Source organism: Rhinoderma darwinii, chromosome 2 (assembly GCF_050947455.1).
Source record: "Rhinoderma darwinii isolate aRhiDar2 chromosome 2, aRhiDar2.hap1, whole genome shotgun sequence".
NCBI classification, from domain to species: Eukaryota; Metazoa; Chordata; class Amphibia; order Anura; family Rhinodermatidae; genus Rhinoderma; species Rhinoderma darwinii.
The window spans coordinates 402,508,289-402,523,143 of NC_134688.1; the positions used below are offsets into that span (position 1 = coordinate 402,508,289).

The 14,855-nt window shown below is 41.0% G+C and overlaps 1 protein-coding gene across 1 annotated transcript in view; it reads left to right on the top strand.

Moving 5' to 3' along the window:
• Nucleotides 1–14,855, top strand: part of GDPD1 (glycerophosphodiester phosphodiesterase domain containing 1) — a 76,614-nt gene that overhangs the window by 33,848 nt on the left and 27,911 nt on the right. The window contains exons 2-4 of the mRNA XM_075854067.1: nucleotides 745–787; nucleotides 5,940–6,075; nucleotides 13,416–13,461. Coding sequence (XP_075710182.1) covers nucleotides 745–787; nucleotides 5,940–6,075; nucleotides 13,416–13,461 — 225 coding nt within the window. The remainder of the gene's footprint in view (nucleotides 1–744; nucleotides 788–5,939; nucleotides 6,076–13,415; nucleotides 13,462–14,855) is intronic.

The following is a 14,855-nucleotide window of genomic DNA, read 5'->3' on the forward strand; positions in this document are numbered from 1 at the left end:
CATTTGGAAATCCAAAATTAGTACAACCCCCAGCCCACTCAACAGAAAATGAAAACAGATTTTGCCAAATTTGTCATGACCCCTTTCTACTTTTTCTACGTTCCTGAGTGAGCCACAAATGCCCGATAACAGTGTGTGGTACCCCCGTAATGTTCACCTGCAATAGATTCCCCCATAATGGTGTGCGCCTACCATAACTGCCCTCTTAAATGCCTTTCACGGATGTCTATATATTCTCTTCTACAAATACCCGTAAAGGGTCGGCCATAGATGCTGCCATAGATCAGACGCAGCATTAGGAGATTAGGGCATCCTGACTTATTTTTTCCATTATTCCTAAGATCGTAATAAGTTTACTGTGGGAGTTTAGTTGTGATAACTGAATGGATATGTTGTTGTTTTTTTTTTTTACTTCTGTTTCTGCCACAAACCAAAAAATCCCCCATGTTTGAAAATTTCCTTTTTTTTTTTTTAAATAAATTCATACAGGCAGGGATTACAATATTTTAGTTTAGAATTGAGGTTTAGGTAAGAATTCAGGTTACAATTTTATTTTCTACTCCATATACAGTATATACTTATACACATGCCTAACAAATAACGCTCGTTAAAAAAAACTATTTGTAAATCTCATGTTTAATAAAATGTAAAAGGATTCACATGAGAGTCTAATGTCTTAAATGTAACGACTTTTTATAGCAATTCATTATATATCATATACATGTATGTTTATCTTTTTTAAAGGTGCTGGAGAAAATCTGGAAAATACAATGACTGCTTTCAAACAGTAAGTATACTGTATATTCCACTAGCATACATAGTTCTGTTTTTTGTAAATGTCACTATTTTTTACAGATCCACTTTTATGACTGGAGTTTTCAGGCTAATTTAAAGGGTAAATGTCACTTACAGTGAAGGCAGCCATGTTATGTGCAGAATAAGTGTTTATGAAAATCAGCCAATTACGACAATCGAAACTAGGAAATGATGGATAAAATGTTTTGGCCTCAAACCTTTCCAAAGCCCCCCAAACTCTGGATAGGGGAAACTCTATATCTTAACATCCATTAGTTTATAACTTTATGGGCATCTTATAGACTTCCCTATTTTCTAAGCGCGGTTTTCTTAAAGGGAGTTTGTCAGGAGATTTTGCGCTACCAAACTACTGACACCGCTAAGTAGCTATCGGTAACGGGACTAGGAACATACCAGTGTTGAAGATGTTACTGCTTACATCAGTGTAAAAAATAAGTTTTATTCTGCCGCGTGAGTGCTCTGCCCTACCAGGCAGAGTCCGGCATCCAACCCCACCCCTCCTTTATGCAGTTGATTGAAGGCCCTACATGTATCCCAATGAAGACAAGCAGAGCTGTCAATCAAACGAAAACCAGTTAGGGAACTGTAATGGTAGACATTTCCTGTTGACAGTTATGTAAAACGGTGAGGGGGGAAAGAGTAAATGTAACTAATAAATTATTAAGTAGAGTTTTTGTGCGCTCCGCCATGCAGTGTCATCGGCCAAATTGGTCTGTAACACCGACAGCCCAATCCCATACTTTCAAAAGACTTGGGGACAGCATCCATCATAGCAAAAATTGTTGGTGTTTATTCACACATCCCAATAATACATTAGGCTACAGTTTGACCCCATCGGAGTCTTTCTCAAGCATAAAAATCAAGTGAACATGACGAGTTTAAATACATACAATACCAAAAAGATAGACCATTCAGTGATGGCATATAAAATACTCCCCTTAAAACATATATATCTATAATATGCTCTAATTAATCCCCGTGTAAAACAAGTGGAAAAATTATAAACTTAGGTGCATGTCGAGGAATGTCAGGGGAGCGCCACAGCCGTGTCGGCGTTCATCAATAGCAAGTGCGCATGCACATACTGTTAGGAAGTTGGTATAATCCCAATAACATCCTAACGCATGCGTCGGGGACATCTAAGTTCTTGGCCACTAACTTCATTCTACCACTGCGCATGCGCTAACAGGGCGCTGTCTATGATCATGCATTAGTGTTTGGCATGCTTATCTGCCAATGTTCACTTAGAGCATCATGGGGACCCAATCATCCCACACCAATCAGAATCAGACGAGTACACTATCCAACCACATTAAACCGAGATATTAAACTCCTATTGTCCGAGTGCAATATCTCCATATAACGTACCCTTCTGGGTTTGCTAGCTTAGAAGTCTGTCTATAGTCCAACTGTTCCATGTAGCAAAAGTATACATATTAATCAGTTGTGACTGATAGCAGGGATTGATCTACTTCCCTAAACCATGACATAGTGTGAATAGTGGACTATCACACCAAGATTGCAATGTACTACAAATAACAATACCTAATTAGCTCCCGGAATATCTAACATCGTATATGTGATGAATTCTCTCATCAAAGGAACAAAACCGATGGGTGTTTACTAAGGAAGCTACTCTCCCATATGTATTGCACCACAACCCACAAAGCCATAGATTCCCATCACTTCGTGGAATGTGCACTAACCCCCAATAAAGCCTGACCCATATACTCAGGATTAGCCTGATCCTGTACTGTGACCGGAAAACTGAAATATGTGCCCTATCATTAAATCGCCTAAACACATCTTATTGTGCACTGTGTCCCCAAATTAAAAAACTGCTGCTTCTGTATATGGTGTCTGCTAAGGAACATCATGATTTGACTTATGACCTCATAGGATAGAGGGGGTTCGCTGGCATGCAGTTGTTACCATTAGATTAGTTCGATCAGTGATCCATATATGGGAATAACGGGGAAAACACCGTTCATGTGTTCTCTGCTTATCTGAGCAACAGTAATATACAAATAAATAAAATGCGCATAAAATAAGAAAACAATAAAAAAGTTAAAAAAAAGAATAAAAAAAAAAGGTTTCCCTACCTTCCTAAAAAGTGTACACGTCTCCAAACCAATACGCGCAAGTATTAGACATCCTGCGTGACACGCAGGACACACATTTTATAAGGGGGGGATCAGGTTCTCCGGCATTATTAAATTCCTGTCACCTCAAATATACCCCCAGAGACCAATTTTTGTCTACTCTGCCCCGGCCCGATCTTCACTAAAAAATTTCTGTAGGCGGATGATTACCATCCATGTGCAGAGGCTGTGTCTAAGGCGAAGGGAGGGGAGATGCATTTACAACTAAAATAGAGTTTATGGTCTCAGCTCTATATTGTCATCATATGTTACACAATGTACACATATTTGGTATCACTATGTAGGAGAGACCTTTTGGGTGAAATAATTAAATAAACTACTGTAAAATAGAACATAAATAATAATAAACAATATATATATATTTTTTGTTTCTGACCATTTTTCCTGAAATAAGACCTACAAAATAAACATATATCAACTCCAATTTTACATAAGACATTTCTATGTGTCTCACAATGCCCCCTCAAAATTCCTATTTCATTTTGCAAATAAAAATGATAAGTTGCTAATGACTATGTACTGCTGAATTTAGAATATTCCCCCACTCCAGCGTCCTCTAATCGAAAAGATTTTGCAAAGCCAGCATTTTTCTCGACTAATGGAGCAGCAAGTTATGCTGCAATATTAGGTCAATACCTATATATATTATAATGTGATGCCCTGGGGAAATCTTTGGGTAATCCATCATACACATTAGTTTTCTTTAGCTGAATATTGAAATTTTGTTCCTTCTAAGAATACATTTTCGACCCTTGGGGTTGGATATGACACTCCAGAGTCCTTGTTGATAATCTCTGGTAAAATGGTAGTTATTATATAATCAAGGCACATACTTGAGGGAAAATGTCAGCATTAAACTCTCGAGAGGGTACGGTTCCTGTGTAACATGCCCAAAAAAAAGCAGCACATTTTTGGTGAAGAATAACATCTTCTAGATTCAGAGTTTCCCCTCCCCTCAGTTGCATTGTGGCATGATATAAGAGCCTAATGGTGTCCTAAAGCTGCCAATCAGTGGCCAGAGATGTGCGGCGTGCTGGGGGCTCTCCGATTCCCAGCTCCACTTATTACTCGTCTCTCTGTCATCAAGTTTATGTTAATAAAAGAGCAGAGAAAGCCTTAGGATAGATCACATTACAGATATTTTGTAAGAAAAATAGTCCCTAGGTGCCTTAGAACATGTATTTTCTTCCTGAACAGATCTGCACAGAACATTTCTTTCTCTGTCTAATTTACTACAAGTAAACCCGGGTATTATTGGATATAAAGTGTATGCACAAAAGTTGCACTAGGGACTAAAAGCCTCATTGCCTACCAGTTGCGATCAGTTATACTTGATGCAGCATTTGAGTCACATAATACCCATCCTCTCACCCTAGTTTAAAGGATATTGCATGCCATGCGCTCATCTTCTATTAACGTCTACAGAAAGCAAATGTGACTAAAATCATAGCGAGTGATGATGACATCACTGGGGGGGTTGTCAAGGGAGTGGGCTTGTGGATCCTCTGTAGGGCACCACTGCATGTGATAATAGATACTGGCAGTGACATTGGCTGTTGTGTCCCCTTTAAGGCCTCTGAACAGGTTGTGACATCACATCTGGGAGTGTAGTGGGTTGTGACTCAACAATTTGTGCCGCCCCTACAAATTGGGCACTGGGTGTGGTGGCACTGTGGGTGTGATGTCTGATAGAGCTGATGTCATCACTGATGGCTGGGGGGGGGGTTTCAAGGACATGGGCTGGTGGTTCTTCTTTAGGGTACAAGTACATGTTATGAACTCAATGGCTGAACTCAGGAGCATAAGTGGGCAATTCTGGAGTGTTATTGTGTCCCTTTAAGGATCCATAAATGGTGATGAAGCAACAGGGGCCAATATCACTGTTTTCATAATGTCACTGTTGATAACATCATTCTTATTTCTATACTATATGGGCATTGTATATAAACTGGTTGTTTTGTAAATATAGCTAATCAATCAGGAGAGTTTGAAAAATCACAAGCCGTACATTAGAAACCTACATCTATACCTTGGCTCTTTGGGGGGGGGGGGGGTAATAAGAAGATCCCCGTCCTATGGATACCCTTAATCTGGTCCTGGTAACAATTAAGAAGTGAGGGAGGCTGACAAAACAATATTGTGGTGTAGAGTTCATGCTTTTGAACTGCTCGTAATGACATATACCTGCCTGTGGGACGTCAATCAAGCCACGACTGCATGACTCCTCAGTAGTCCGGGACCCACCCCCATGACTCTAATTTACATACAGTGCACGCTGTATTATTCGTTTTTGACAAGGGCATGTTTGGGAAGCAATTCCCCAGCAGTATAACGACATGATGGTGGTTTAGTGGCCGAAAATCTAGTGACAGGACACATTTTTTACAAGTAGTACTGTTAGGACAGATCAAGGCTTTAAATGACTCTAAATAAAACATAAAACAGGTAACGTCTGCTGACCGCTATGCAGGATGCCTTCTATGAAATGTATCGTATAGAGTCAAATAAGATATCGGAACAGCCTCATTCTTGCTGAGTGTATTTTACATGTAATTTTCATTACCTGTGCAAAGGATAAAGAGGAAGTTACAGTATGTAAAGCAGATTTAGCACAGGCCTGTGTATAAGGACGAACGTGTCTGCTTAGGCCATGATGGAAAGAAAAGATACAGTCTAAAGCTGGTTATAGATTAAACCAGCATAAAAGGGGTTGTCCCAACTAGACGATCCCGGGCTCAGATTGAAGCCACCCCGTTGATCGGTTGATCGTTGAGCGGTGGGGGCCACTTATTTCCACTGCAGCAGTCCTGATAGAACAAATCCTTTAAAATATATCTGTCACCGTTCTATACCACCCTGTTTAAGGGCAGGATATTATGGGGACAGGTCCACTGTATTATTAGCCCAAATGGCACAAAATGATATTTTTCTATCACATTATTTTATTGTTGTGCGTTACAGTGCAATCGGCCTCGGAACAGATATGCTGGAACTTGATTGCCATCTCACAAAAGATGAAGAAGTTGTGGTGTCACATGATGGTAACTTAAAGCGGTCGGCTGGTGTCAGTGTCAACATTTCAGAGCTGAACTACTGTGTGAGTATTTATATATTGATGTGATGTGAACATTTTCTATGACCACCTTGCGGGGTCCTATCACCGTTGTAGGTGCTGTACTTGTTGGCATTAACTTGCACTGGTCTTCGAGATTCTTACATTGGCATGGTGTAAAAAACAATTCTAGGTTTACATAGTTTATCTTAACCAAATATTTAGGCAGGGTGTTTACTGAGAATACTAGGACAATGTTAGGCCTACATTTCATATTGGTTTGCGACGTATGCAGTGTTCAGAGGGGATTCTACTATTATAACTTACCTCTTCGGCTGATCGTATCCTTTATGCAGCACTAAATATTATCGTTGCCGGCCGTAGATCTCCCCGGTGTAAACAAAGAGATGTGCTGCTTTCATGATCAAAATGCATGGGGACGAACGATCGTAGTGACGATCACTCGTCCCCATACATTACTGATCTTCGCTCCCTGTGAAAGGAGCAAACGAGCGCTGAACAATGAGCTGTCTCCTTAATCGGCGCTCTTTTTTTACGTGCCCATGTCGGGCTGTGTAATAGGACCCTTAGGCTCAGTGTTCTGGCGCATTACAAGCAATGTAAGCACTAGGTCCCAGTTACATAAGGGATAACATTTAGGAATACCACAGACCTCACATTTGTCTTATCTGGACTACATTCTTGGAACAGAATAATAGAACCACTGCGTTAATATGGCACTGGAGATAACCCCTTTTAGAGATTGGCCTTGACTCGCTTAGACCAGGAATGAGTAACTAAAAAATAGAATTATAAGCAATAAGCATTGTGCAACGGAGTGCTAAAGTTCTGGAGACCAATGAAGTGACTATTGATTTATGATTATGATAAATGACACCGAATGCTGATGTCTGTTCTTACTATCTGCAATCAACTCCATAGTCCTCAATTTGTCAGGAAGTGGTAAATGCAGCCTTACTTTTGTCTCTTATGACTTGCGAAATCGTAAAGTAGGCTACAATGATGTAACAATCGCATGTTCTTCAAAAAAAAACCTCACCCAGCAGTCGGCTCACATGTGATTTATCCATATCGGAGGAGTAGTAAAAGTATTGTAGCATGAAATAGAGACATGTAATTAATTAAAGTGGATATCACGATGTGGTCGTAGACATTATATATGAAACTGGAAACACACTGCCTGATATTTCTATCATTCCAATGATCAGTCTCTGTAGGGGGCCTGGTACTGATGGCACAGCAGGTTCTCATAGGGCAAGCCAATGTCTCATTGATAGTTGGAGTCAGGGTGCCTTTGCAATCTTCGATAATCTGTGTCAATCATCGACATCTCGCTTGTGCAACTATTGGCTTGAACAAAATTAAACGTTCTGTATTTTCATGGGGCAATTCCTCAATATGGTGAGGAAATTGTATTTGTAGTCACATGGTACAGAGGCAGGGCACCAAAGTTTTGATGGGAGGTTTAATTGCCAACAGGCCATTGAGTGACTGCCTTTACACGCAGCGATTTGTGGATTTTATAATAATTTTTCTTAGCATACCCGAAGACCTGCAATCTCGACTATCGATACTTATCACCTACTGGTATCAACATGTGGAGATGATTGTAAGCAATGATTACAATTAGTCCAGTCGTACCCATTATGGAAGCGTGTAAAGGCACCTTTATATAGCTGGCTGTGTGTGAAGATAGCAGGTAAGCATTACCCATAAAAAGTGAGTTAAGGTGGCCAATGTTGGCTGCTTGACTGATCCATGACTTTAGCTCAGCTATATTAAGGGAGTCTGTGGCAGAAAAATCGATCTTCCTGTCTAAAATAAAGACAGTAGTAAATGTTATTTAAAAAAAATCTATCTATCCAGGGCCACTTTAACCATAGGACAAACAGCGCACTTGCACCGCACCCCTCCAGCAGCGGGACCATTTTCAACTATGTCTATGTCCTCAGTACATCGGCTCCCTGCACTGCCATTCGATGCGGGTGGCGCTTGGAATACATTAGTGGAGCAGGGAGTAGTCCACTCCCTACACCACCATTTACCCTGTGATGCCTGCTGTGAGTGGCTTGGCGCAGACCGGCGCGATGCTGTGAAGTCATGGCACTTGTCTGCACCTAGCCACACACAGTATGGAGCGGTGGAGACCTGAAGATGGCCTTTTCCATTCATCATGAGAACGGGGCTAGGTGAGTATTTAATTTTATTATTTTTAGGAGGCACTTTGGGGGGATTATATACTGTGTGTGGAGGGTGCTATGTGGGCCATTATCGTTTATAGTTTCACCATGTGAGGCATTATACTGTGTGGGGGCACTATGGGGGCATGATGCTGTGTGGGGAAGCACTATGGGCGCATTATATACTGTGTGTGGTGGCCCTATGGGGGCATGACACTGTTCGGAGGCACTATGGGGCATTATATACTGTGTGTGGGGGGGGTCCTATGGGACATAATACTGTGTGGGGAGGCACTATGGGGGCATTAGGTGGTGTGGGGAGGCACTAAGGGGGCATGATACGGTGTGTGGAGGCACACTGGGAGCAGTATACTTTGTGGGAGAAATATGGGGCACTAATGGATTAAAACAGCTCTCTCTCTCTCGCTCTCTCTCGCACTGTTTATGGCACAGTCTGTACTCGGGCTAGTTTTGCAGTTCCTTTTGACGATGTTTTTCTGGCTCCAAACTAGGGATTGTGCTTAAAGGGTAACTAAACGTTCAACAAACTTCTGACATGTCATAGTAAGGCTGGGCAAATACCTAAAACAAAATCACGATTAATTCAACATCAGACCTCGATTACGATTATTGAATGATTATTTAGCCCCCACCCCAATTTGTATGCCACACCCGCTATTTGCATTGTGCGCCATTTAATATTTATTCCCTGAGCCTGCTGTATACTACTGTATATAAAATACCCCCTGACACTGCCCCCACACAGTATATTGCCCCCATAGTGCTCCCCACACAGTATAATGCCCCTATAGCTGCCCCCACGCATTATAATGCCCCTATAGTTGCCTCCACAAAGTATAATGCCCCCATAGCTGCCCCCACACTGTATAATGCCTCTCATAACTGCCCTCCACACAGAATAATGCCCCCATAACTGCCCTCAACACAGTATAATGCCCCCATAGCTGCCCTCCACACAGTATAATGCCCCATAACTGCACTCCACACATCATAATGCCCCTCATAGCTGCCTCTCCGTAGTATAATGCCCCCATAGCTGCCATCACAGTATAATGCCCCCATAACTGCCCTCCCCACACTATAATGCCTCCATAGCTGCCTCTACACAGTATATTGCACCCATAACTGACTTCCACACAGTATAATGCCCCTGTAGCTGCCCACTTGCTGTATAATGCCCCCACAGCTGCCCCCAATAGTGCAGGGTAAAAATAACAATATACATACTCTCCTAACCCTGTTCCAATGACAAGTGGAGGAGATCTCCCTGCTCCTCTGGTCTGTGCAGCTCGGTTCAGATAGGCGCGATGACATCACTGCCTCGCGTCCAGCGATACATAGAGAATGGTAGAGTGGGGATCTTACGGTCCCATGCTCTACCATCGCATTCAACTGTATCTGTGTCCTGAGGATGCAGATACAGTTTAAACCTGGAGAAAATAATTGATAAAACCGAAATTCAGAAGTGCTCGTGTGAGCGCTCAGCCGCTTGCTTTCGGTTTGGCTTTTCTCGGAAAGCTGAGCAGTTGGTGTATGGACTCAATAGAAAGCCGAACAGAAACTAAGCTGCTTACCTCTCACACTTCTGCTGCTCCGTCTTAGCGATTGGTGGGAGTCTCCATGCTCAGAACCCCAGCGATCAAAACTTCTGACATGTCACTATGACATCTCAGAAGTTTGTTGAATGTTTAGAAAGGCCCAGGTCACACAGGGTTTTGTGCTGCGTTTTTTTTTACCTCTGTCTTCAATAGGCAAAGGAAAACACCACAAGTGTTTTTTGTCATAAAACGCGTAAAAAAACGCTGCGGGCGTTTTTTTCCCGTCTCCCATTGATTTCAATGGGGTTTTTGAGGCGGAAAACGCCTCAAGATAGGGCATGTCTCTTCTTTTTCCCGCGAGCGTTTTTTTTCCGCTCCTGGGGAAAAAAACGCCTCCACCTCTTATTGAAATCGATGGGAGGCAGTTTCCGTGGCAAAAAACGCGTAAAAAAAAACAACTCAGTGTGAACAGGGCCTTACCCTTTAAATAGGAAAGCTGTGCATCTTTTTCACTTTCATATGACCTCTCCTACCTGTGCTAGAATATACTTATCAGCGGTCTATTACATCAGCCACATATTTGTCTCCTTTTATTAATGTAAAATAAAATGTGGGATAGCTTTGATTTGTATAAAAATCCCGTAGAAATGATGTAATTCATGAAGTGCTGGAGCGAGGGTGATTATAATTCCTTCGCTCTGGAGGCTGAATGGGCACATGCTGATTTAGCTAAAGACACACACTTCTGGTGGAAAATAGGAGAAAGGTCAGGTATTGTTGCACTGGTGCTGACGGTGTAGAAATGTAATTGCTATGTTTGTATTTCCACTTTGGAGCTCTTTTTTACAAATGTAAATTTAGATTTTGCTAAAATATTTTGTATTGTTATTTTGCATTAAAAAAAATACTGCAGTCCGAACAATAACTAGTAGTGTCTAAAGGCATCCCAAATTGTATCATATAGGGAATTCCACCTGAAAAAACGCACTAAATTGTGGTGACGTTTTTCGGGCGGCATGTCCGCTGTGGAAATACTGCAAGAATTAAAAAGAAAAATCCTTATACTTAGTACCCACACGTTGTCATGGCGACATGTCCCTCTGTTCTGATTGCAGCCCAGCCTCCTGGGATGACGCTGGAGTCCATGTGACTGCTGCTGGTTGGCTGAAGCAGTCACATGGGATGAAACGTTACCCCAGGAGGCCGGGCTACGCTCAGAACAGAGGATTGCGTCGCAATGACTACGGCCCAACCTTTTTTTATTCATTTTAAATTAAAAAAAAAATATGAGTCTGCTGTATTCTTTATTAGATTTCATTAGGCTCTGTTATCCAAATAAGGCTTCGTTCACATCTGCGTCAGGGTTGCGTTCATGGGTTCCTGGCTGAAAAAAACGGAAACCATGGGTTTCCGTTTGCAACCACATTGATTTTAATGGTGACGGATCCGGTGCAAATGGTTTCAGTTTCTCACCGCTGTGCAAAAGTTCCGTCGTTTTGACGGAATCAATACCGTAGTCGACTGCACTATTCATTCCATCAAAACGACGGAACCCTTGCACAACAGTGACAAACGGAAACCATTTGCACCACATCCGTCGCCATTGAAATCAATGGTGATGCAGTCAGGGTTACGTTCATGGGTACCCCTGATGGAAAGCTCAGACGGAACCCATGAACAGAGCCCTGACGCAGATGTGAACGAAGCCTAACACAATTTTCTTTGTGCCATTTGGGATAGAAGAGTAGACTTGCACCCACACTATGCTGCCCCTACATAGGGCTGCATAGTATGATTACAGATCCACTCTAAAAACAATGGTGTTAAAAGGTGGACTTTTTTATTTAAGACTGACCAGCATGGACAATGGATATTTTGATTTTTTTTTCTAAGACCCTTGGTTAAGATTTCATAGTCTTACTTGAGAAGGTGTTTGGGGCAATAAGATTGCAATAGGTAGAATGTCTATTGGATTTGGGAAAAAGTAGTATTATTGCCCTTTATATGAGTTTACCATCATCCCCTCTAGATAGCATCTGCAGGAATCCAAAATTCTACTGACTCGGAATAGCTGCATGGCCCGATTACTGAATTGGAACATATCTGTTAATAATAATATATTATGTAATAGCTAAAAAAAATGTTTTTGATTATTTATTTTTTTTGTCTGAAAATTGTATATCCAAGGTGGAGCCACTTCTAGAAAAATAAATAGTGGAATGTTCCATCAGATGATGTGTTAAGGAGATATTTGTCACATGAATCATTGCTTTGAGAGGAGAATACAGTATCATACAATTATATACCATAATACGGGCATATAGAGACTCTGTGTGCCACTAGACATGCCCCAGGCACGTAGCAAAGGAACCTAATTAGACCACTTTTTTTTTTTTTTTTTTATTCTGGTGTTTCATATTCGTTAAAGGGGTTTTGGACAACCCCTTTAATGTGTGATAATAGTAATGCCAGGTGTGTATGTATATATATATATATATATATATATATATATGTTACAAAGTAGAATATATGATCCGTAGAGTTTGAAAACATTTAAGCCAGGAGCATAGTCATTTCCGCAATGTTCATTCGCTCTCTTTCTCTACGAGATATGTTTCAGTGTATTTTATGTAACCTGACGTGCCTTAAAATGTAAATCCGGTTGTCCTAGTAACCTTTTCAGTTGTCTGGTCTTGTTTGGATACCAGAAATCATTCCTCATAGTAGAAATACATACTGCAAATTAAGGCAATTTATTTACCCGCATGTTAAAAGTATTGATCCTGACATTGACGGCATGAGCTTTTACATTGACAGATATTCTTGTTTTAAATTACATATGTAGATAAATATCACATAGCAGACATGCACATAGAAAGCAAGTGATCCTCGATATATAAAATCGAGCGGCAGGATTAATATCTGTTTTGGCCTATGCTTGTACAGATTCAGAAGAATTTCTACAATGCACCAAATTTTTTGCTCATAGTTTTCCAAAAGGTGTAATAACAGTGCTCTGGATTTAAAGGGGATCTTTATTTTGTATATGGGCCATTATAACCCCATACAGGAGATAATAATTGGTAAAGATGTCACGTTCTTGTTGTTGCCCTCTTCCGCTCCACTTACTTTATAAATGGACTTGTGATTCCAGGTCAAGAGGCCTTTTACATGGGCAAACGAATGTTCATATGACGCTTGTTCCTGATCGTTGCCCAGTGTACGCAGGCCAACCATCAGCTGATGAACGCTCGTTCATTGGCTGATCTGCTCGTTTATGCAGCATTAAATATTATCGATGTCGGCAGCACATCTCCCTGTCTAAACGTAGTAACGATCGCTCGTCCTCATACATAACCAATCATTGCTCCATGTGAAAGGATCAAACGAGCGCTAATAAACAAGCTATTTCGTTGATCAACGCTCCTTTTCACGGCCCAAATAGGGCTGTTTGATAGGGCAGGCAACAAGCACAAAAGTAAATCAATCAATATGGTGCATTTTATAATTGCCTGAAAGACATTCCCCTTTATATTTTCATGCCAATCACATCAATTAAATTGTTAGTGAAGATGAATACGTTTCTGCATAAATTTATTAAGGTTACTTGTTTGTTTCGTTGCAGGATCTTCCTCCATATTTGTGCAAGCTGGATGTGACATTTGAAAAAGGTAATTCCCTTAGTGCAAATTGCTATTCTATTGTTTGAATAGCTTAGTCCGTGTTAAAGATGGAAATCAATTGCTCCAGATATAAAGATATCGTTTATTGTGTGAGAAAGCTTAAATAGGCTCTGTCACCACATTATAAGTGCCCTATATTGTACATGATGTGATCGGCGCTGTAATGTAGGTGACAAGTGTTTTTTATTTAGAAAAACAATCATTTTTGACGGAGTTATGAACTAATGAGTTTCTCAATGGACAACTGGGCGTGTTTTACTATATGACCAAGTGGGCGTTGTGGAGAGAAGTGTATGACGCTGACCAATCAGTGTCCTACACTTCTCTCCATTCATTTACACTGCAGATAGCGATCTAGCTATCTCACTACCAGCCAGGACGTCATGTGTATTCAGAAACCTGACACGTCTGTAGCGTCTCTGTGATTTACAACACAGCAGGCATAGTCTCACGAGATTACGCTATAAACTGTCATTCACAGCGAGATCTTGCTGTGCTGGGCTGTCAATCACAGAGACGCTACAGAAGTGGTCAGGAAAATGAATACACATCACGTCCTGGCTGGAGGTAATGTATATTCATTGTCATGACACATGAGTAGCGTTATAGTGTGTTTATGTGGCTGCACATAGCGATATAGCTATATCGCTATCTGCAGAGTAAATGAATGGAGAGAAGTGTATGACGCTGATTGGTCAGCGTCATACACTCCTCTGTACAACGCCCACTTGGTCATATAGTAAAACACGCCCAGTTGTCCATTAAGAAACTCATTAGCATAAAGCTAATATAGGTCATAACTCCGTCAAAAATGATAGTTTTTCTAAATATAAAACACTGCTGTAATGTACATTACAGCGCCGATCACATCATGTACAATATAGGGCACTTATAATGTGGTGACAGAGCCTCTTTAATGTAGATGTATCACTGTTCTTTTTAAACCTAGTGCAACAGTGCTAGACTTCAGTGTAATTGGGCGTAAGGCAACGCGCTTATTATCGTGTATTGGGGGGTTGACTGCCAATGATAGCAATACTTCTAGGGGGAAATTACATCCATAACATGGCATGTGTTGGAACTTTCCACAATCCTATTGAATCTATGAGAAAAAAAAACACGTGGGCCTCTGAATGAAATTTGGATGCACAGGGAGGTACAATATGGGCTCATAGTTTTCTATTGGTCCCGTATTACAAATCCATACAACAAGGATCCATAATATGGCCATGTACTTTGGGCCTTAAGGTAGCCATACACTTTAGATAGCTGTCTTTAGCCGACAGCTATTCTTTTTGATTCCCCCATACACATGCATGCTCGGCTCAACCGAGTGTACAAAAGGGAATAAGCCACTGAAGGATACCATTTATTTTCTCCTG